Genomic DNA, 24,935 nt, shown 5'->3' with positions numbered 1-24,935 from the left:
CTGAAATGGGCTAGTTCCAATATGGAGGGCTGGTTCTAGCTGAATAAGATTTAAGAAACAGACAAGATATATCAAACTTGTGCCAAAGCAAACTCTATCCAGATAAATGAGAAACTCAAGGAATTTTACTAGCCAAAAGTTTTCAGTGATTAAGAACCAAATGAGCACTGTAGACATTAAGAGGAGTAGAGATGAACGGGAGGGAGAGCATGGCTCACTCCACGTCCAATCCTGGAGAACTGGGACGTCATACCTGATACTGTTGCGAATTCTGAAAGCTTTGGGGAGATAGCAGAGTACGATAGAGGAAGGTTTTATCAAGATCACGTAACTGAAGCTCAGGCTAAAATTTCATCTACTCCTTTACTAATTCTACAGATATTTATTGGACCCTTTCTATGTGCCAGGCACTGTTCTTGGGTTGCGGGCATAGCAGTGAACTAATTAGGACAACATCCTTGCTCTTAATAGAGTATATGTTCTAGTTGGAATATAGACAATTTTTAAAAAATAAATGAAATTACTAGTATGTTTAATAGTGATAAGTGCTAAAGGGGGAGAAAAGGTAGGGAAAGAGGATAGGAAGTGTGAGAGAGGGGATGGAATGGTAGGCAGGGTCACCAAGGAAGGGACTCACAAACAAAAAAGCCTTGAGGAGGAGGGTATCTGTGTGTTTATTTTGTGGCCAATACTTCTGTTTCTGGGACTATGGTAGACTAAAAGATTGTGAACACTCCTTTTAGGAACATTGTTAAATGCTGGACATTATATAATAAATGCCACCTGTATTAGATGTCTATTGCTGTAATAACGAGATTTCTATTGATGTATAACAAATTACTTAAAGGCTTAAAACAACAGTAAACGTTCATAATCTCTTGCAGTTTTTCTAGATCAGGAATTCAGGGGAAGTATAGCTGGGATCTGCTTCCACAATGGCTCCCTCATGCAGAGGGAAAGTTGATGCTGGTTTGAGAAGCCTCAGTTTATCCCCATGTGGGCCACTCCACAGGCTGCTTGAATGTCCCTACAACGTGACACTGGTTTCCCCTAGAAAAAGCAATCCGCGACAGGCCAAGATGGAGGCTGCCATGTTCTTAGGACCTATGCTTGGAAGATACACTCTCATTTCTACTTTATCCTTCTGGGCACATGGGTCAACCACGATTCAGTGTGGGAGAGCAGGTTGGAAATACCAGGAAATAAACCTCATTGAAGGCCATCTTGGAAACTAGATACAACAGCGCTTCATATACACAGGTGTACCTTCAAGAAATAAGGAAAAACAAGTAAAAGAAGCTAAAGTCTTACTGCCAAGCAGCACTGAATTAATAGTTTCCCCCAGGAGATTTGCCAGTCTCCATCTTCCCGGGTCCAAGGCACAATCTTCTAACCACAGTAGTTATTAAATAACTAAGGCTTAGACCCAGAAAGATGGGGATTTGGAATAAAAACCCAACAGTATAGCTGGAACCCTGGAAGTGTTACACCCTTAGCAAAAGGAGGCCTAGGAAGTCTGCCCACCAAGAAAGGAAAACATTAAGTGCCATCCTTATTGGCCTGAGTTCTGAAAAAAATTGTCCCTAAGAATTTGTAGCCACAGTCAGACCCTCACATGCCTTCAGGTTTGGATTTACACTTCCTGCAGGAACCGAGAACCCCAAACTAGAAAAATTCACGGACAGTGGTCCTGAGTGGGTAGCCTCGAGATGGTTGGCAGAATCAGTTCTAAATCCTCTCTGGAGAAGCAAATCTTCAAACCATGTCATCCGTGATCCCCATGTAGTATATGCTTAGTAACGGTAAACATACATCACAAAATTGTAAAGCACGCCAGGAAACAGGCATTCCGAGTGAGACTCAGAAGAAACTATAAGCTGTAGAATTAAAAACCCAGGATTTGGGATTAAAGGATTATGAAAATGAGAATCTAATGTAACCATTCTTTTAGAAAGTAAGAGAAGTAAAAAATGAAATAAGCACAAAAATGATCAGTCAGATTTGAAAAGAAATAAGAACAATAACAACCACAAATTAGAAAGGAATAACATAATGATCAAAAGTACAATCTCATTGGGACCTCCTACTTGTAGCAGTGTGTCAGAGCCAGCAGTCCCCAGGGCTGGGTCATTTGGCGAATCTGTGATTTAAGCCACTTTTCTTCTGGACTTTCTCTCCTGCCTAGTGAGGATGTAGTTTTCTGAGATTTGCTAAGTTACCGCTGATCCACATGCTTTATGGTTTCCAAAAGTTCGCTGCTCTTCCCTCCCCTTCCCTTCTCTTTTTCTTTGTGGATTTAGGGCTTCGAAAATTGCGTTAGTGCGTTTCAGGAGGGAGGGAGTCTAGGCATATCAAGGGTTCAGTTGACCATCTTTATCTGAAAGTGTGTCATAGTATTCTTTATATCTTTTTGTGTGCTAGAAAGTTTTCATAATTTAAGTAATTAGATTTCATGCTCAGAAGTAGACACATTCAGAGCCAGGCTGGTGTTTGATTATTGATAAGGGCAGTTATGTATCCCAAGAATGACGCTGTGCTGGCTTCCTAGAAGTTAGGCAACCACTTTTCTCTACCACACAGAGAAATTACATTTCTCCTGATCTCAAAGGAAATTGCTATCCTTCTCTCGATAATGTAAATAAAGATACTTCTTGAACATTTTCTTGCTACGCATTTTACTCCTATCTTTTTGAAAGTAGACATCGAATAGTGATTTAGCGAATCCAGCGATTAAAGAGCAATAAGAAATAACCCAAAACATTCACATTTTAAATTTCCGGAATTAATGACTAGTTCAAAATGATTTCCTGGGCCCGTACACTTGTATTTTAACTTCCTCACAAATGAATAGCTATCTCAGAACTCTGTCGGGAGTGAGATCTGTCCATTAGGTCAGAGGGCAACACGATGCCTTGCGAGTGATGTCAGAAGCCTTGGGGGAGTCTACACATCTAAGGGGCTTTATTCATCCCAGTCAAACTCAGGGCTCCCACGCAGTCACCACTCAAGAGACAAGGGAATGAAACGTCTGTCTCTAATTTCAGTGGCTTTTTGATCCCCCAGAGTAACTGCCTGTAAATCCACTTGAGGCTTGTCTGCCAGAGTTGGTGAAAATTCACACTTAAGGTCAAAGCCGCCAGTTTGGTTAGTCTGCTGGAAAAGTCTGTTAAACCCAGCTCATCCAGGGAGGCCGGGTGCGGCCTCTTGGCCCCATCACACTTTCCCTTTGCCTTTGATGTTATTTGCCCTGGAACTCTTCACCTCTATATTTACGGTTCACGACATGCTGGATGGACCACTTCGCCTGTAGCCGTGTTATTGGAGTCAGCCGAGGTCAACAGGACGCTCGCATGCTTTGGGCTGTAGGGATTTTCAATGCTTAATTCTGCTTTCCTCTGTTTCACTCTTAGTTACTTCTGCTGTTCTTCTCTCTCTCTCCATGCCACCTCTCCACGGTCATCTCATTTCAGAGAAAATCTGCGTTTCATTAATGACCAATGGAATGGAAATAATAGATAATTTCTGGAATTTTTATTTACAAATATGAATGAAATGGACAAAAAGAGATCAATTTCAGTTCTTGGAAATAGAATATATTTGTTGTGCAAGAACAAGTGCAATGGGGGAGGTAAGTAAAACACTGGGTGGCTTGACTAACTTTCTGTGTTCTAGAGAAATTATTTCTAGGAATGAAGAACAGTTTTATCTTTAGGCTTCTTTATTTATTTTATTTAACATGTCCTTATATAGTACTACCTAGTGCCAGGCTTTAAGGACTTTATAAGTATTTAATCCTAATAATCCTGGGACATAACTATTAATTTTATCCACATTTTATAAGTGATTAAAAAAATGAGGTACGGAGAAGTTACCTAACTTCCTAAGTTTGCACAGCTGGCAAGCGGCAGGACTGAGCTTCAACTCCAGGTGGTTCCCTGCTCCAAGGTCCATGTTCTTCCTTTTCTAAAAAATTGAACCCATACCTTATCACCTATAGGTACACTATGCCTGTAGAAATTAAATAGAGAAGGGAGAAAGGAAGGGAGAGAGAGAAGGAAAAGAAGGGGGGGGAGGGAAAGGGAGGGAGGGTAGGAGGAGACAGAGGCGGGACAGGAGGAGAAAGAGAATCTTAAGTAACAATGATCAGTCACTTTCATCACTATCATCACAAGCTGGGTTGATTTAATGTGACAGCATACATTTAAAGTATGTACCATTTGAAAATGCTTCCAGTGTAATCTTATCTTTACCGCAAAGCAAAGTGTCCTTGTACTTGAAAGCAGGGAAATAGTACACTAAAATCTAAATTTGCTTTAAATCAAGCATTTTAATTTGCCAAGTAGACTGTGATTGTAGGGAAATAAAGAGGTTATTTCATCATATTTTTCAGGATATTCACAAACTTCTCAATAACTGGCTAAGGAAAAATACACATATCAGAAGAAAGGTGTCCATTTCTACCATGTTCCTAAAAACCGTATTCTGTTTTCAAATGCAGACTCAATAAGTGAGTTTTAACTTCTGCAAAAATGGGTTAAATAGATATTAGAGAGATGCTCTATAGGCATATATGTTTTCTCAGTAAATCCAGCTATCCCATAATGTGTAGATGTTCTTAAACACGTGGTTATGAAATATATTACGAAACTGGAGACGCATTTTAACTGTGTATGCGTTGTGGAGGCAGTAGTCCAGAGCTGACGTCAGGACGCAGAGGAAGGAAGGCTGCAGAAGTGTGGCTGGAACAGGGGGACCCAAAGAATGATTGTGTGTGAAGCGATTTGAGTAAATATAAGACAGGAGGAGAAGAAAATATTTATGTAACAAAGCTAATAATTCAAAATGTCATACCCAAACATTCATTTTTCTTCCTAATAAATTTTCTTCCTAATAAATTAATTTGATAGGTGTAAACAGCTATACTTTGAGGTATCACTTAACAAAACGCACTGACATCTCAGACCTCCGTGGACATTATATGTTAGTCCTGCTCAGAATGGCACATCTCCATCTGTTTCTTTAGTGCTTGGACACAGTGTTTCTTTATGGTGGTTTAAACTTTGTGTCTTGGCTCCACTGAGAGTATCTTGATGCAGGTCACTCTTACATAAATACTCTCCCCCCAGATTTTTGCTTTGTTTTAGTTACTCTCCATGTTCCGATAATTCTTACCACATGGAGCAAAACATTGCAATACTTTATTTGGAGAATGGAGGCCCTTATTTTGTTTTTTCTTTTGATGGAGCTCAAAATAAGAGAATGGGAATATTTCAAAACTGGTTGTATATTAAAGAAAAATGTGTTCCATGTCCATCTCAAAAGGGAAAAAAAAAAACTGATCAGGTTTTTGACTACCTGTAATTTGATTCATCTTCTAAAGGCTTCCTGTGTTACTTAAGTCATTAGAATGCAAATTCCATGAGCAACAGGTTTTGTCTCCTGAGTTTTATTCAGTGAGGTATCTCCCATGTCCAAAAGTATAGGCACACAATAGGTCCTCAAAAGTATTTGTGAATAAGTGAATAAAACAACATCTTGGAATGCAATCTAAATGAAAAACTCACAAATTTCAAACAAAAAATATTTAAAGGATTAATCCCAATGAATTAAGCAAGTGTTTTTTTTTTTTTTTATAGGGCTGTGTAAACATGATGATTTCTTAGAAAGGTTTTGCTTAATGATACTTGTGAAAATTTTTTTAATGTTTGCTTGTTTCGAAGTTATGCAAATCAACTGCTCTGATAATTTTTAATCATTAGTAAAAATACAGAAGCTTGAAAATCCTGGTAGCTATTCACAAAAGTCTGAATAAAAAAACCAAACTTCTCCATTATAGAACGTATATTGTGAACATTTCTTTCTATTAATATTTGAGTAGCATTTCTTAATTTTAAAGTGTTCTTTCTGTAAAAATCACAATTTTCTTAAACTTTCTGATTTTAAAGTTCTGATGTTTCCCAATCTTAAATTTGTCCTATAGATGGAGATCTTCCTTCTGGCCAAAACTGCGTGGACGACTCCTCACGAATCTGGCATCATATCTCATACAGACCTTTAACTTTTGTTTTAATCTTTAACTTTCCTTTTCAGGCTGGATCTTTAGATAAGCTCTACTCCTACCGTCATCTCTTTGCACCAACTTGTCTTCCCTCTCATCCATGTCTACGTTAGTTGGGCAGAGTTGTCTTGGATAATCTAGTTAAGTTTTTGTTTTCTGTTCGAACATCCCAAGCTTTTGCTCTCCTGGTTTCGAAGCTCTACTGTGAAATACCAAGAACTGGCCAAGTCAGGGCAATGGCCATAACTGATGGAGAGTTACCTTGAAACGGGCTTCTCAAAGGAGGTGGAGAATGTGGGCTGAGGCCATGTGACTGATGCTGGCAGGACTCTGGTTTTTGGCTGTCACCCTGATCCCTTTCACTTTTGCACATCTCCCACTCTTCTCACTCATTCGTGGGATTCATTCTGTTGCTGTTTCTAGTTCTCTCTTTTTCCATTCTTAGCCACCGAAGAAACGCATGGAATTCACACTACCTTAGACAACACTTTTCAGGTAATTTCTTCATATTAAAAGGGTCATTTGCTTCATTAGGTAATTCAGAATTGAAAATAAAAATGCTTTAAGAAATGGCTACCAAATGATTTATCGGTTTGTCTAACTTTGCCACCTCAAATAACATGCATTTTATCACATAGTGTTTCCTCTTGTTCACAGTGAACTAAGAAGTAAAATTAATGTTATTTACTCAGTATTACTTATTATTTCCTTGGGAAATATATCAATCCAGGAATTTCTGCAAGACTGAATCAAGACATCACTTTTAAAGAGGAAGAGAGAATGGAGCAGGAGATGCTGTGTTCTGGCTGATCACTCAGCTTCCTCTTTGTGGGAGGCTGGTCAAAGTGGTCCCTCGGGTCAGGTCAAGCCCCTTTTCTGGAATATTTAAGCCTCCTAAATATTCTTTACATGGATAAGCCTACCTCATCATGGTAGATATTGTTGAAATACTTTCAGATCAAAACATTGGTTATGCTAGTTGAAAAAGCTTTTTAATAGTATTGGAGATATAGAAATAATATTTCCATTTCTCTGGTTTATATCCCAAATCATATTTTTTGACTCCCTTACACCTTTTTTTTTTTTTTTAAGGATTTTATTTTTCTCCTTTTTCTCCCCCCAAAGCCCCCCGGTACATAGTTGTATATTCTTCGTTGTGGGTCCTTCTAGTTGTGGCATGTGGGACGCTGCCTCAGCGTGGTCTGATGAGCAGTGCCATGTCCGCGCCCAGGATTCGAACCAACGAAACATTGGGCCGCCTGCAGCGGAGCGCGCGAACGTAACCACTCGGCCACGGGGCGAGCCCCTCCCTTACACCTTTTTTCTAACTTAACAGTCCGGCAATATAAGTATCAACAGTAAAACATTATTTGTCAGTTTTTTTTAAAGGAAAGTTTTCTTCTTAAAATTAGGTTTTCAAAATATTTCGTCCCACTAACTGGTTAACGCTGATAGTCATGGTCTGAATTATCTAAATGCCTTTACTCTCTAATGTCACTAGGGATCACAAAACAAACCTACAATTTGAGAAAATGTGACCATGGCAATTTTCTCCATAACTTTTTGCTGCTGTGAATTCTTAGCACTGATTATATACTTGAGGAAGAGAGCTAGGTTGTTTATTTTTTTCTAAGTTGTTCCTTACGAGACGTGCACTCTCATTTTATGTTGCATGAAGTTTAAATTTTCAACATGTCTAGTTCTCCTGTTCCCAACATCTGAAAAAAGGAGAAAAAATGGTTTCATAATTACCAGTTGCCCTAAAAGAATAATTGGATTACTCTAAGTGGTGTGTGTGTGTGTGTGTGTGTGTGTGTGTGTCTGTGTAGAGAGCGCGAATAAGACAGATAATAAGAGAGAAATAAAATTTAAAGTGATGACTCACTTTCTTCTACTTCACTCAAACTCACGTCCCCTCTTTACCTCATGCCCCTCACTATGACTTTTTTGACATTAAATTCTTATATGTTCCATTGCCACATAACCAATTTCAGTGTATAGCCGCTCCTCTGGGAACTCAGTAACCACAGAAAGTTTTAGAAACTTGTGTCGAGAAGAGCTCCAAGACCTGCAGCAAATTGGTTTTCTGTGGTTTTTAGTTTTATTTATAGTCAATAAAAATACTACCAATAGAGTTGTTTGATAAGAGATGTAAAAAATTTTCTAAAATATGTAACAGTTATGGTATTCATAAATATTTAATATTATAGGGAATTTCTTCCTTCACAATTGAGAGCAGATCCTGTTGTCTTTGTGCTTATATAAATGGAAAAGCCGTTTTCTTCCTTAGTTTCCTCCACGTGGGGAGAAGACACCACTGCCCTCACAAAGTTCCTGGATGTAACGTACCTGCAACTCTCAATAATTCCATTATTGTTGTTATTGTGACAATGTGTCATCATTATCATTGTTAGTATTATGGTTTTCCTCCTAGAGCTGACAACACCCGGCTCCTTCCATAACTTCCTCCTAGTTATTCTGTATTCTTTTGGTGTCTCAAGCTCACTGTTGGAATTGGTTTTACCAAGTATTAACTTCCATAAACGTGTTGGAAGGAGAAAGAGTAGAGAGGAAGAAGGCACTGCGAATACAGTCAGATTCACTCCAAGCCTGGGGCTCCCCAGAAATTACCCTTCTGGTCACACTTCTGTGTTGTGATTATTATTGACACGTTTACTCCTAAGGCTAATTTTGTAATGGTCTGGAGTTCTGATAGACTCTGTTTGGCCAAACTCTGCTGTAAGTAAGGTGACAGCAATTATCTGGTCAATTATAGCAGTGACAGTCAATCTGATTATTGGTTTAAAATTTACAGTCTTTTGTTTAATTATCTAAGTAAGGAAAAAGGTACCTTTTAAGACCAAATTGCATTTATGTAAGACTAAGTTAATCTTTAATTTCTAAATTAATTAATCTTTAATTTCTTTCACTTCTAATTTGGATCTTTAAATATGGAAACTTCCAAAGAATTGAGACTAGAGCTTAGATTTAGGAATGAGAGGAGGTAAAATCTTGCGGCATAGGGAAATACACACACGCATATTTTTCTTTTTTATACAAGTATTGATCTCAGACTGTGTCTTATATTTACCAGTTTCCATATGGAGAAATAATTTCTAATTGTTCATTTTTCAGTCTTTCATTTAAGGGAACCTCTTTTCATTATTTATTATGCCTAGTAATGATTGTAATGACTTCGATTAAATTCTTTGGCTAATTAAATATTCTTATATTTATATTTCTAGTATTTATGTTTTTTTCATTACAGTACAGATTTCTTTAAACTTTTCCCAAACCACATGTGGAATTCTGGAATCAAGTAGTATTGAGTCATCTCATCATTCTAGTGTGGACCTAACTTCTTACTCAGTTTTGAATTGATGCCCACTGCTCATTTTGATGAGGCTCTTAGACTTTTCTTTAAATTGGTGGCCTTAGAAGTATAAACACAAGTATTTATATGCCAAACCTGTTGCAGAAACAGAAGAGTAACATGTAGGGAGTCCTGAGCTTGGCGAGAATTGCATTGTATTCACAATGCCCTCTTCCTCTCTACTCTTTCTCCCAGCATGTTTACAGAAGTTAGAACTTGGTAAAACCAATACCAGTGGTGACCATGAGACATCCAAAAGAATCACTGTTAAGAGGAGGATGTGGAAAGAGCCAGGCATTGTTGTCAGTGGTGCCAGGCCAGCAACTTTCCTGCTGTATCTATTTAAAAATCGTAACCTTGAACAATTCACTTCTCTCTAGGACTTTCTTTCCTCAGCTGCAAGATGAGAGTATGGACTGGAGGGTCTCTAAGGCTCTTTCCAAGCCTGACATTCCTAGAACTAACTCAGGTCAGTTTATCACCCCTCGTTTCTTCTCCCATAATCACTGATGGCTTCAGTTACTTCTTCCCCATGGAAGTGAAATTTGAAGAAATGTGAAGACGTGATTATTTTTCTTATGCTAAAGATCACTCTGATAAAGAGAACAATTTAGGGGCCTACTGCTCTCATCAATACCCAAACAACTTTTTAAACATGCCTTTATAATAATCTTGTCTGAGTACTAGCATAAATCAATTTCTTCCCTACCACATTATTGATGTATGTCATGGTTCCCTGTAAAGGGAAATTTTAACAGATGGTCATTAGAGATAAAAAAAAAAAAAGTATTATTTTTTCTTCTACAGATTTTTTTAGTTGAAACAGTTTTATTTTAGAGCATAGTTTATAGATAATACCAAAGTGTAGGCTTTGCAGTAGAGACGGTGGTTTGCTTGCTGTTATTTTCATATGGAAGAGCCAACAGTGATTTGCAATGCCAACTGGCACTCAATTTCAAAGTAACCTCAAGAACTCAGGTAAGCCCATCTCAGTTTCCTGATGACAAAGGTAAATGCACAATAGCCTCCCTTCTTCCTCCACACCACCATCATTAGCATCATTCATTATTAAAACGAGGGGTATAACACTGGGCTAACACTGAATCTTGCTCATGTGAAAAAGAATCAGCCTGTTGAAAGAAAGTTTCAAAGTGACGACCTGGTGGCTTTAAAAATTTTTATTTTTTTTATGGAGATGAGCTGGAAGCTAGAGAAAGTATGTAGTTTATAAAAAAAAGGAAAGGAAGAAACCAAAGTTCTATTTTTGGCTTTTCTGCCACTGACTCATAGTATTAACTTGAACCAGTGACCAACTTTCGTCTGTTAACTAAGTCTATCCACACAAGAAGCTTAGTTAACAGACGACAGTGAAAAAAATGCTTCAGCTTCCCTATTTGAATGCTGGAGAACTGCTGAGATCACTTATATAAATATTTTTCTCTAAGCTCCCTAGAAGACAGGAACTTTATAAATACTTAGTATTACTGTTGCACCTTGGGTACAAGCAGACAGGAAAATTATGAGTCTCCTATATTTAAGTAAGAAAAAACCTAATTCAGATGATTCTCATTCATGCCAAGCGACTTTGCATTGGCTTGTTCCTGTCCCTTGGGCTTTTCTTTTTTTGTCTTCTTCCCCCTTGCAGTTGATGGATGTGGAAATATAAATAAATGCTCCCAGAGTGTTTGGGAGGTGAGGAAGCTCAGCACGGTGCAGTCATGCTGTGTATCAGAATGGGTGAGGAGTTAAAATAAACAGTACATTTAAAACTCCGGATTGAAAGTGTGAGAAAATGATTCACTTTAAGAATGAGTAATTTGGTTGAATGTTTTGAACTTAAGACCTCACTGAATCTCCAGTTTCGTCTGTTCTGTTTCTTTTCCGGATCCATGTGGAGAAAAGAAACCTAAAAAATATGATTGTAACTGGCATGTGTAGAGTCTCTCTGTTTATTTCCAGTGGAGTCTTCTTACAATATTAATTCACCTGTCTCTTTGCAACTTCTTGTCTAACAGGCTCTTCCCCCGAGGTCTGAATGGAACTAGGTTCTGAAATGATGATCTTGGAATACACATAGGGTTATTTTTGGATGGTGGAATTTCAGGTGATTTTTCTTAGTTTGCTTTCTTATTCACAATTTTCTGCATTTCCTGACCTTTTTCTTTAAATAAGGAGCAAGTATCATTTTTATAAAAGAATAGTTTTTAAAAAAGTACATTTGAAACCCCTTACCGCTGATGTAATCTTCCTCTCTGCCTGCCGTATACTTCGAGTTTTTAACAGACCTACACTTTCTTCCGGCTTTCCTTACAGATTTAAGACAAGCAGCTATACAGTAATTAATTTCCAAATTGGGAAACTGAGTCCTCTATGCAGTTGAGTGGGGAGTTGATTTTGATCTTGGGAAGCCAGGGAGCTTCTGAAGCACACTTAGGTAAAATGTTCTCTTTTCATTTCCTGGGGTAATTCAAGCCAAAGAAGAATGGGTCTCTTGAGAGTGAATTATGCTAATAATGTTCTGCTGTTGACCTAATCTGAAGATGATTATATTAGTTTTAATATTTCTTGAGCACACAGGGTTTTTTAGATTCAATGCCAGTCACAGACAAACAAAAGACAATAACTTCACACTCAACTCATCTTACTCAGTGAAAGAATAAAAACAATTTAAGAACTTTTCTTTTGTGTATTCACCTGTGGTCTTTTCTATTTTTGTCTCAATTCCAACGCAGAGCAGAACATTTAGTCATATCTGGGGGCCAAGTGCACTCCCCCCATCCAAGTTTGTTAAGAGAATGCTTTCCCGGAAGATCTGGAAATGCATCTCTTTACTCTTCCTACAAATATTTATTAACACCTGTTGCATGCTGGTCCATATTCTACGCAATGCGGTTAGAACGAGAAACCAGAAGCGGTTCTCGTCTAATGAGGCTCCTGGAATAAAACAAGGATTAGACAGACACTGAAGAGTGGGGGTGCCATCATGAGGTCTGGACAAAACATTCTACGGGCACCATGCTGGAGGGGTCAATGCAATCTGACTGAAGTGTGGCAAGGAGGATCAGAAAATACTTCAAGGAACAGAGAGGAGAAAAAGGCAGCCATGTTGGAGTGAACAATCTGAAAAGGCAGCGACCTGAGACAGCAGGGCTGTCTTCCGAGGAGGCTGGAGGTCGTTTTCCTGTGTCTAAAGGGCAGTGGGTGAGTGAGACGAGAGGGTTGGAAGGTGAAGCTAGAACAGGAAACGGGGGTCAGATTCCAGATGTGAATCTGAGATCTCTATAACGAACTCCAGGAAGCAGACACTGCCATGTGTTCCAGGCTCCTCTAAGCTAGGAATAAAAGTGGGGCCACAAAACTGGAAGTTTGCCTTGATCACTCTGGAGTATCGAACTGCCCTGAAATCCCTGTGCAATGTGCTGAGTGTGCCTCACCTGGTGCCAAGGTCCACTCCTCTTGGCCTCCATGTCCACCATTTTGTTCCTCTCTCCATATTCCCTTTCTCTTCCTGGCTGGAACCGGCAGCAGAAGCCACGTCCCTGGTGCTTGGAGAAGCTCAGATTTAGGGTCACAGCTCTCAGGCTGCTGCAGTTGATGCCACCGCCCCTGATGGCTGCCCAGTGGGCCCCCTGGCTGCTGACAGCTCATACTCTCAATGCCTCAGTTCTTTTAAAGCTTCACAGGCTCTTTTATCTCTTGCCTTGTCCCAAGGATTCAACATCACTCTTCTCTGCTGTTGGCCTAGGGCCACTGGCTAAACCCATGGACCTGGATCTCTGGATCCCCTCTCTCCTCGGGGATGAGCCCCTTCTCAGGCCGCACTCCATGAACTCCCTGGTAAGCACATCCACTTGAAGGTGCCTTCCAGACAGGGTCAAATATGCCTGAATCCTTGGGAGAACACAGTTTTGATGAATGATGATAAGTTTGGAAAAGTTATGGGAACAGAAATGGGAATTAACAACTAGAGCAAGAAAACCAGGCTGAAACATGACTTGAAGAGAGAGCAGTATAGGAGGTTTGTGCGGGGCCTCCAAATCCAGAGCAAAGAGCACATATCCATATTTTTTCCTCTAGCTTACTTGTTTTTCTATTTTGTATTGTTTGTATTTTTCTAAGCCATCTTAGAACTTTTTTGAAACATGGCAGAGTATAAATAAATGAATAAATAAAGAAGGCAATTTACAGTTGCCACGTTCAGTAATTATGCCGAAGACAGGAGTGATGTGGTCGAAGGTCGAGACAAAAAAAAAACCCCTTTTTAATAAACATGACTACGGCCAGAACTTGAAATAGCAGGAAAAGAGGATTTCAAATTAAAATCTGACTCCCAAATGATGTTTCAACCCTGACCTACTCTGCTGATGGCAAAGTAGTTTGGCAGAATTCGCCCCCTCAAAACCAAACCAAACCGAACCCAAACAAACAGCAGGCAAGCATGGGGCGGGGCGCTGACTCCTGCAGCCAGGAACAAGACTTCCCAGACGGGGGCTCGCGGGGTGGAAGGGCCAGGGACGTGCGCTGGAGGAGGTGATCCCTGTCCCTCCCTGGGGGCATCGCTGGGTACAATGGCTCCGGGAGATCAATAGCAACGGATAGAGAGATGCTACTGTTACCCTGGACGGGACTTTCTCGCTTTCCCTCCACTGAACCCAGGATTACGCCTTTTGATCCTTCGACTCCTCCCCTCCCCGGCTAGGCTGAACTTGCCCTCTCTCATCAGTTTCCCATTCTTTCCCGGGGATCCCTCCCCGTTCCCCTACAAGTGCCAAGCTGTCCCCCAACTCACGCCTCCCTCTCGCTTTTCTGGGCTTCTGCTTCCTCCCTCTCCTTCCCGGACGCCCCTCGCTGCCCTCCCCGCCGATCCCAGACCGCGGGGACCGAGTCGGGGGCGCGGGGCGGCAGGTGGATCGGCGGGAAGGGCCTGGCACGCAGCCGGGGCGGGGAGGGCGCGCGGTGCTGCCCCTCCCGCGGCCGAGGGCGGGCGGAGGCCGAGGGGCGGGCCCGGCTCCCGCCGCTGCTCCTCGGGCCGCCCCGCGCCAGTCGGCGGGAGCCCAGGTGCCGGGCGGCAGCGCCCGAGGATGCGCGCCGGGCCGCTGCTGCTGCTGGGGGCGCTGCTGGGCGGCGCGGCGGCGGGGGGCTCGGGCCGGCCCCTGCCGCACCGCACGCTCCTCGACCCCGACGGTGGGTACTGGCTGAGCTGGGGCCCGCGGGGCGGCCGGCTCGCCTTCCGCCTCGAGGTGCGCACCGCTGGCTACGTGGGCTTCGGCTTCTCGCCCACCGGGGCCATGGCCGCGGCCGACATCGTCGTCTGCGGGGTGGCCCACGGGCGGCCCTACCTGCAGGTAAGCGGCCCCTCCCGAGCCCGCCGCACCCGGGGAGGCGCGGTTGCAGCGCCCCGGGGCCCCGCGTTCTCGGCCCGGGCTACACGCTGTCACCCCGCAGCGCCAGCCCCGCGCGCTCCCCCCGCCGTCGCTCCTGCACCCCGGGGCCCAGTCGCCGCCGCCAGCTCTGAGGTGTACCCCCGGGAAGCGGAGCACGGGGGACCGCAGGCAGTTTTCCATCTTGGATCACTTTCCGGTCCCCAGCGCCCCATTAATAAATAGACCTCCACGTACACACCTGCCACGCATCCGCCTGCGTCCCTTGATGGGAAAACAGAGGGACCCTGGCTTTGGGGACCTAACAGGACGGTTCTCTCAGGGTTGGAGGGGCCAGAGAGCCTAAGCACTTTGCTTTCTTGCTGTCTAGGGTCGGGGATCTCAGAATTTCCCAAATCACAGCGATTTTGGAGCCCCGAGGCACGGGGCTGATGTCAGCTATCTCACCCCAGAGATAAATGAAAGGTCCCCAAGAATCAAGAATCGGTTAGGAACTCTGCTGTTCCGAGAGCCGCTTAGGAAGCCGCATTTGAAGACCTGCAAAACCGAATCCCCAGGCAAAGTCCCCTATGACGGGGCAAAACTTTCCCCTTACTTTAGCAGCCAGCAAAGTTAATTTGACAGCTGCTGAGTTGCTTTGAAAGAGCCAGGGTAGAGATGTTGCCTGTTCATAGATGTCTTTATGAACAAGAAAAAAAAAAAAAAAAAAAAAAGACGTGAGATGACCTGAATGATAAGGTAGTTAGGTTTTCTCTTTGATCTTGTTTGTTTGATCTTGACCAGCATTTGGACACTTTTCCCAGATGACATAACATCTTAGTAAATGCGTGCATGCTCTTTGTTACTTATCAAAGTTCATCCAAATGCTGCCCTGTGCTAACCAGCCCTCTCTTGATCCGGATGAAAACTCCTGGCTGTTGTGGCATTGTGTTAACGCTGTGATGATGGGAAAACCAATGTACCAGGTGGATTTCACAATGCATTTCTCAGTATTTATTCCTGACTTCTAAATTTGATTTCCACAACGTTCTGACTGAGATGCCATCAAATTTGAATGCTACCTTTGGCTGGAAACAAAGGAAATGACATCAATAAAAACTTCAAAACCACCCTGGTGTCGATTTTTTCACAAATTAATCCTTTCCTCCCCAAATAAGTACTCTACTGCTGCAATAAAATAAAGTTTTACGAGGATTGCAGTCTGTTGAAGTCATTGATGTATAAATTTTCTCCTGCTGCAGCATCTCAGACATTAAATTTGTAAACCAAGAATTTGACCCCAAACACAGGCCTCCCTGGCTGAATAACTTTCTTGCCATATGAAGTAACAATACTTTATTTAACTACCTATTTGAGCCAACTCTTTTTGTTTTTTTAGGGTGGGGATTGTAATATGCCCCTTAACTATCTTTGCATGTTTTTTTGAAGCACACATGGGAAATTGTACTGTGGTAATTTCATAAAGCAGGGTGTACTTTCAAAGATAACTTGATATTGTTTTTCCCAAAAAGTAGCATTTCTAGAAAGCCCACCCAATTTGATATGAAATGAAAGGCTGGGGCTAGAGTCCTGTTTCATCATGCAGTGACGGGTTCCCTGTAAACAGACACTTTGTTAAGCTACAGTGTCTTCACAGTGCTGCTGGTTCTTCACAGAGATTGCGTAAGAATTAATTAAGAGGTCTTTAGATTGATTTTGAACCTTTCTTAAAGTAAAAAGTGAATACATATTGCTATGAGATAAAACTTAGAAACGGACACTTTCCCAGTATATTTAATAAGCAAGACATAGGCTTTCTCCCCTCTATTTATATTCCTAAGGAAATAAAATCCTTATTTTTGTGTATAAATACAATCATTTTCAGTTGACTGAGATCCTTTAATATTCCATTTCCTTATACATCCTACTCATTTTAGAACATGAAATACAGTAAAATTATGCTAATTAGTTAAGTGGAAAGACAATTCATTAAAAACCTTTTTAATAAAATTAAAGATATGGAAGACTAAAAATACAAAGAAATGTATCCATCTGGGTCATTCAGGCTGGGTGATTCCATTTTCCAACACTTGAAATTGAATCTTTTCCCTAGAAACTATTTATTTGAGATTCTTCATTCCGTGGTATGATAAGGGTATAATCAGCACCTATATCAAGGTAAATATCTTCTTCATCATAGTGTATGTGATTCCATTAGTCGACTTTGGATTTCGTGTAATTTTACTCCCAGGGAGTACAAACTTTACGAGAAACAATGAAACAAAAAACTTTGGCTTCTGGGGCGTCAATGTAGGTGCAGCAGCCACTGATGGTTGGAGATGGTATCAAGCTGGATGATGATAACCTATGTTGACATCCCACTCACCTCCCCTGGTGACTTTTTTCATGTATTTCATTTCATACTTTCTTATTTAATTTTTTAAAACTTGACCTTTAGATATATTTTATTCTTTTATAGTTCTGACTTTAATTTTTCTGATTATCTTAAACTCTTCAGGAGGTTGTTAACTCCTGGATAACTACATAAGAATGAATCCCAGCCAACCAGGTAGACCATTGTTGGCTAAATAGATGTCACAAACCCAAAGGCCTGTGGAGGTCAGGTCACAAATGTGAGAGAGCGATGGGGCCTGAGGGAAACAGGCGGGATGTAATTCGACAGAGAACTGAGGGGCGACCGAGGGACCTTGAGGAAACCTGAGGTTTTGTGAGTGAACTACTGTTATGTGGGAATGTAAATCAAGTATTGCCAGATCCTGTTTGTTTTGTTTTTCTTGAGAGAAGACAGAAATTTAGATTTTTTGTGTGTGTAAGTAAAATCTTCTGATTACTAAATACTGGCCACAGGTCAGGCTTATACAAAGCGCCATGTAGCGCACATACACAGACAAGTTCAGCTGAGATACAGCTCATGAATGACTTAATCTGGGACCAAGAGGAAAGGTCCACACAGAATCAAGCCAAATTAAGAAAATCCATGAAAGTCAGAGAGGCAGGTCCATTTCTTTTCAGGTTTCTTCTGTGCCAAGAATATTCTGTCCAGTGTCAGAGGGGACCTTGCCTGTTGTTTTGGTTGTCTGTTGTTGTGTGGCAAACCACCCCAAAACACAGTGGCTTAACACAATGACAACACTTAGTTGGCGCACAAATCTGTAGTTTGAGCAGGGCGTGGTGGGGACAGATCTTTCTGCTCCACTTGGTGTCAACTCCGAGGTGAGTGGCTGGAATCATCTGAAGCCTTGCTCACTGGCTTGTCTGACTGGCAGTTGGTGCTGGCCGTTGGCTGAGACCCCAGCCGGTGCTGTGGTGGGAACGTGGCCTCTCCGTGTAGCTGCTCGGCTTCCCCACAGCAGAGTGACTGGGTCCCAGGAGTGAACATCCCAAGAGGCCCCGGTGGAAACTGTGTAGCCTTTCATAAGTTAGCCTTTGAGTCACGTATGTGTCTTCTGCTGTAGTCACAGTCTCACTGGATTTAAGAGGGGACGTAGGGGAATGGAGTGTATTAGTGTGACCATCTTTGGAAAACCCATTCTACTACAGCCACCCTCACTGACTAGCCACAGTCGCCTTCCTCTCGCCACTTTTGAGTACCTGCCTACATGCATCCACCCTCTCTTGACACTGCTGAGACTGAGGGCCAATGTTTACTTGTCCACCTTCTTTCCTTTTCCTCGTTCTCTCTCTCTCTCTCTCTCACACACACACACACACACACCCACTCATAAGAAGTTAGTGAACACTTGATAATTTCTCCACTGTCCTATTGCATACTCCCTCCACCTCTCCACCCCCGAAAAAGAGTTCTGAACTTCTCCAACCCATACTGTCCAATGGATGCCATCACTAATTCAGGGTTAGACCCAGTGAGACTGCCTCCAGAGGGCAGTGTGACATTTGCTTGTAGGCGTGTGGAGGGAAAGATCAGATGTTGGTTTCCTTGCCTCAAGACAACAGACTACTGTACCCAGAGAGGAGGCATTATGGAAATTTGCCCTTCCCATTTTGTAACCCTCTGACCCTAGCTGGAGATAGTTCCTCAAATGGTGTATAACCAGGTACAATCAAAATAGGAAAGAAAAGAGAGCAATGTGGTTGTGAAGTGAAGCCTGCCTCCATGTAATCTATGGGATAAATTGTTCGGGAGCGGCTTCCACTTGGGGAAACATTACCCCTGGGATGCAGCTGGGGTCAGTTTCTACACTGTCTTCCCCAGAACTGCCAGGGGTGGGGGTGGGACGCAGTCTCTCCTTTTGCGTTGGCTTTTGAAAACCTCACCATTTTGTCTCAATGAGTTAACTTAGCTCTCACTTCCCTGATGGATTCGTGTCCTTTCCTTGTACTTTGCCCCTTTTTGACACAGAGCAATCCCACCCCCACCGGAGCCACTTAGCAACTGTGAGTCCCTATTTGAGAAAAGTAATCCGGGGTGATGAATGCCCAGTTTGTGCGGGTTAGAGAAGAGAGCAGCATTGTCGGGCGTGCCCGTAGAATTTGCACAAAAATTGAGTCCCTCTTCCTCTGGGGGTATAAATCACTCGTGAATGGAGGCTGAAACATATGTCATCATTTGTTACAGCCTTGCTTGTTGGCTGCCTCTAAAACTGAAGCCTTTCTGTGATGAGAAGTCTTCTGCAGCAGGCTAATTGCTGCGGGGCGGCTCGCTGAGGAAGTGCTTGGAGCCGATTTGAAATCAACAGAAAACAGCGAGCATTCTTTGCGGTTAACGATGTGCTTCTTTTAAGTGCACCCCAGCCAACGGCAACAAAGAAATGTTTGGAAAGCAAATTGAAAGCTGTAAGGGAAAGATGAAGAGAGTGCGCAACCCTGACACAGCTCAGCTGGGGCTTTGTTAAGAGATATTTATAAGTCTTCAGATTATAGTGTCCCTGTCCCCCCCGCCCCCCAATTTCCAGATGACAAGGGACCTCTCGAAGCTTCATGCTTTGTGCATTAGTAATTCGGACACATGCGCCAGTGTCATGTGCGAACACATGCTGATGCTCTTCAGCTGTGTGGTTCTCCCTGGGAGAATAGATGATTTCGTAATGCCAGCCTGAGGAACCGGGCAGACCTAAGAGCCAATGCACCTGAGGTCACCAGCAACGTTCAAGGCTTCAGGCAACCAATGACATATTTCTGGATTCTTGCAAGGAGATGCAACGGTCCACTGCAAAGAAAGTGAACCGTGATTTATTGATTCATCATTTGTAATAGAGCCCTATTAAAATAAAGTTGCTGGCAAAAGAGATGAATTCATTATACATCATCGTGTGTTTGGAAATGTTTTGATCCATATTTTTAAAAAACTGCATATTGATGCTTCACAATGCTGTTTATTGTAACTTTAACTAGTATAGAACTTTTAAACAGAAAAATATTTCTCCAGGAAGCATCTTCCAAATCCATGTCTTTTTAATTTGTTAAATTCTAGAGTAGATTAAAAAAAAAAAAAAAAGGCTGCTGGTAAGGACAGCATACAGCACATAAGCAGAGAATTCTGCCAAAATAACTTCAAGCGAATAATTTTTGTTAAATGTAAAATTGGGATTATATATCAGAGTGCTATACATTAATGTACACAGCAAATTTAATTTATTATTGAGGTCTTTCTTATTCATCTAATGTAGCCAAAAATTATGAGAAAATCTTTAAACAACTTCTGTTTTTACTGGTTAAATATTGATGTTTTTGGTATTTACTTGGTGCTCTTCAGAGCTCAGAGTTTGGCTGATTCCCCTCAAATTTACTAAACTACCCTTCTCCCCCTCAATTTTACAGGTAAGAAACTGAGCCTTAGATAGCCTTAGATAGATAGCCTAGTAAATGGCTTGTTGGAGGCCAGACAGGTCAGCAGGCTACATTCATTTCCTCTGCATCCCGGTTCAGTGTACTTTCTTCCCTGCAAGCAAGCAGCAGCTTACATAAAAATATGCCAGTTTTCTTCCTCAATAGTGAAAGAACATGTATAATAAAATACATTTTTAGACAGATTGATAAAATAAAATCATAGTATTTCTTTTAATACTTTCGTTCCACTACAAATGTCATAGATATGCATTTCTATGATATGATTTTTCATTGATTGAGTTCTTAATATATGTCATATGTTATAAGTCCTTAAAGTGTGTTATCTCATGTAGTTTTCATGTTTGCCTTAGGAGGTCAATATCTGATTTCTCCCACTTTGTATGTGTATAAACTTGAGGCTCGAGGTCACACAGCGTGGGAATCATTTGTGACTTTCATGTGACTGTTTCAGTAATGTGCTCACCTGTGGGTGGAGAATGTCGGAATGTTCATTCACTCATTCAACCAATATTTACTGACTGTTATTGAACAATTCTAGATGCTGGGGGCGCAGCATTGAGTGAGATGAAATCAGTGGTATCATGGAGCTCGTAGTTGGTGGGGGTGAAAAGTAAATAAGCAAGGAAAATATCAGAAAGTGGTAAGTGCTGTGCAGAGAATTAAAATAGGGTGATGTGGTAGGGGCACCTGTGTGGCTGCTTCAGATTAGGATGCTTATAATCAAAACATGAAGGGAAACAAGTGTCCTAAGTTTTAAAGGTTGTCTTTTGAGATTAACCATAGTGTTTATAACTCAAAGTATTATATACCATGAAAAAGATTATCTGGCCTGGGCATCAAAGAACTGAGTAGACCTTGAATATAGGAAACTGCCTACCTGGAGGAAATATAATTAGTGTTTTTTCAAATGTGTCTGAACCACATGAGCTCTCCTTTCTATTTCTGTGGCATTGTTACACAGATGTTTAGTAAGCTCAACTAGAGTCTTTCAAACTTTGATCTAGAGACTTGGTGATTTTGTAGAAGTTTCTTTCTTAATAATAGGTGTGAATGTTTTTCTCTTCTACTCTGTGTTCCTTCTCATCTTCGATAATGTTAGAGAGCTAAAAACTTTGAGAAGCTAGATCAACAAAAACACATGTGTCTGGGGAAGATTTCCATCTCTCAGGCAATTTTCAAACTAAAAGTGAAATCTCAATTTCTTAGATACGACTAAATTGATGCCTTCTTTCCCCCTGCAAAGTTCATGCACTGAAACCCACTCATCCATGGAAACTCGTGGTTGATGAAACCATGTAGCACCTAGGCCTCCTGGTGCCTTGGACATCCAGATCCCTTTGGACAGGGCCAAGATGGATCCACGCTATGGCAGATTGCAGTCCAGTAACGAGCAGGCAGAGCTAAGAGAGAACTGAGAACTGGGAAAAGTACTTTCTCTGTCAGAAGTTCCCAAACTTTCTGAATGTTAGAATCACTTGAGAGGTCTTCCAAAGATTCCACTGTCCAGGAAGCCCCTCTACCTCCCCCAGACCAATTAAACCACAACCTCTGGGAGGTGGACACAGCCATTAATATATTGTAAAGTTTCCCAGGCAATTCTAATGTGCACACTAGTTCAGGAACTACTCACCTTGTGTGGTCAGGCTCTTTTATAGGAATCAGGTGACTTTGTGGTCAACCTACACAAGCTTGGGAGATTCCAGGCATAGGGCATGGGGGTGCAAAGCAGGATTCAACACACAGCAATTCACAGTGACCATTTGATGTTCGAAGCAAGGGCTTCTATGTGCTTGGATATTTAAGGTTATTTTGTAAAATTCAGAAATAAAGTGGGTTTTCCTAGAATGGAAACGCTTCTGAGATGAGTTTAACAAATTTGTTAATGATTCTAAGTATCTTCTCAAATGTAGGTGCCGAAACAAGAGCGGCAATGGAAGAAGTATGGGGAGTGATGTATCTCAAAATATGCTGAACCAGAAATCTCTGTCCTCCTCACAGCCTTCTACCATTCCTACACACCCTTCTCCACTTGCTCCTAGCTGCTGTCTTTCTAAGCAGCAGGAACAGCTGCCCACGCAGAGTCTAAACTTTATAAGTTGTATATGGTCAAAGGGCATCAAAGGAACATTATTAGAGGAAGGTCCCAGGTAATTCTCAGCCTGTATTTAAGCCAAGGGAAGTTCTCTGTTCTAAAATCTTTTGTTAGAATTAATGGTAACAAAGTGGACTCCTGTTATATTTGGAAAAATTCTCAAGCATCTTTCCAGCTATGTAAATAGATCTCCTCCCCCTCCCTCCTCCGTTCTCCAAGGTTACTAACAAGCAGTGAAATGCTCTAAAGCTGTCGTTGCGGAAGGGAAATGAAGCAGGGGTGGTGGGTAATTAGTATTTTATTAGGATATGGACGGGACGTTTCCAAGTTGATGACCGTGTCAGTGCTGCCACAGCTTCCAGAGGTACAGGGGCAATTCCATGTGCTTAGCGGGTCCTCAAGAAATACCTGCTGAGCTGTTAAAAGCAGGCGGTGCTGGTGTGAACCCCAGAACTGCCTGCTACATAGTCAGGTTCGTCGTGTGGCCCTTGACACACTCCTTAACCTCTCCAAGTGACAGTTTCCTTTAGGAAGAAGGGAACCATGAAATCGAATGCATGGGGTTTTGTGAGGATTAAATGAAATAGGCGTGCAAAGCACTTAGCAGAGTGTGTGGCACACTGAAAGTTCTCAATAAACACCAGATATTATTATAATGAATCAGTCATTTAGTGGAATGTCAGAATTATCAGAAGATTACATGGAGACAAATATCCTAGCTTTTCAACTTGGGCAAAAGATGGCTGCTAAATGTATAGATGGGAGAGATTGATAACAATTTTTGAGAAAATTCGAGGACAAAATTTAAGCAATTGATTTGGGAACACTTTGCAATCATTAATGACTGGAGGCGAGCATGGTTTCCATAAACACAGATTATACTGACAAGACTGCATTTTCTTTTGCATTTGATTTTCTAGACCTCTAGTTGGGGGTATTAAATAAATGGTCCATCTGAATGATAGTAAGGTTTCTCATGATGTCCCTGCAGAAGATGGACTAATAAAGTTGAATTAGTTACAATCACAAAAATTTAAGCATACTCAAAACATGTTGATAATACACTGGCTACAGAATGAAGACTCAGAAGATGGGATTATATTAAAATAATGAAAGGAAACTAAAAGTTAAAAATTCACTGAGAATACAAATAAAGTTAAAACACTTGGTTAAAAAATTAGTTGTGTATGTACAAAACGTGTAAGATTGGATTTAATTGGAATTCATGTGAAAAAGGTCTAATAGTGATTTCATTTTAAGCTCGAAAGATGTGCTTGCTAAACCCACAGATGCAATATTAGACTATAAACTCTGCTGTTTACGTCGAGGGAAGTAACACTGACGTAGTACTCTGTGCTAGGCTAATCACACCAGAAAATACCTTCTAGAATAATAACACTTTTCAAGGATGTGTGGGTGAACTGGAGCGCTCTGAAGGAGGATTGCAAAAATGGTTGAACTCTCTGGAAATCGGGGTAGCTGAGTTCTAGGAAAGAGCTGGCGCTGCTTTGCCTGAAGAAAGAACAATTAGAAACGACACCATCATTATCTTTGAAGTAGTGGACGGTCTTCCTCGAAAAGTATGGGTTAGAGGCTACCTATTAGGCTCCAGAAGGAAGAAAAAGACCCAATTAACATACACTAAAGGGTAGAAGATTATAGCTTAGTGTAAGAAATGCATTTCTAACAATCAGACGTATTAAAATTGAATAAGTTGCCCCTGAGGTTGTAGGTTCATGAGGTTTGTCACTGGAGGTGTTAAATACTGTGTCACCATCTCTTAAAAAATACTTTTGAGAGAAATCCTTTGGTGGGAGCTAGGGTCGGGTATCCCTCAGGTTGTCTTCCAACTTGAGTGTAATGCTGAAAATAACTTCACTCCATTTCATGCTTTTAGGTTATTCAAGAAATTAATAGAAGGGAAGACATTAACAATTATGAAACTGTCTATATTGTTTTTTAACGTGCCTCAAGAAGCGCTCTTGTCTCTGTGGATAGGTATGCAATGAACCATTACAATGGTTATAGGAGTATTTCATTTCTTTCCCTACTATGTGTTTCATATATTTGAATTATGTATAATGAATATATTATTAGTTTTGAAATCTGAAAATAATAAAGAAAACGAATGTTTTATGACTGGTATATACCCAAGAGGAGAATTTGGAGAGCTTCAAGAGCAAAGCTGAGTGTAAAGTTGGTGAGTTTCTGAAACTTGGTTTG

At 41.4% G+C, this 24,935-nt stretch overlaps 1 protein-coding gene and 1 long non-coding RNA gene across 3 annotated transcripts in view; one reads left to right on the top strand and one right to left on the bottom strand.

Annotated features, from left to right (window-relative positions):
- Nucleotides 1-7,465: 7,465 nt before the first annotated feature.
- LOC138915854 (uncharacterized) lies at nucleotides 7,466-14,357 on the bottom strand. The gene is made up of 3 exons (XR_011422235.1): nucleotides 14,221-14,357; nucleotides 12,866-12,976; nucleotides 7,466-7,776 (listed from the first exon to the last, which is right to left on the bottom strand). It is a non-coding gene; the product is annotated as an uncharacterized lncRNA (long non-coding RNA).
- Nucleotides 14,358-14,441: 84 nt separating this feature from the next.
- Nucleotides 14,442-24,935, top strand: part of MOXD1 (monooxygenase DBH like 1) — an 84,242-nt gene continuing 73,748 nt past the window's right edge. The window contains exon 1 of one of the 2 annotated variants that reach the window (XM_014734956.3): nucleotides 14,442-14,776. In XM_014734956.3, coding sequence (XP_014590442.2) covers nucleotides 14,513-14,776 — 264 coding nt within the window. In that variant the 5' untranslated portion in view covers nucleotides 14,442-14,512. The remainder of the gene's footprint in view (nucleotides 14,777-24,935) is intronic. The other variant, XM_070223877.1, reaches the window with a different exon arrangement.

This window comes from Equus caballus, chromosome 10 (genome assembly GCF_041296265.1).
Source record: "Equus caballus isolate H_3958 breed thoroughbred chromosome 10, TB-T2T, whole genome shotgun sequence".
Lineage (NCBI taxonomy): Eukaryota > Metazoa > Chordata > Mammalia > Perissodactyla > Equidae > Equus > Equus caballus.
Note: the sequence above shows the minus strand (reverse complement) of the source record. Positions and strands in the feature narration are given on the sequence as shown.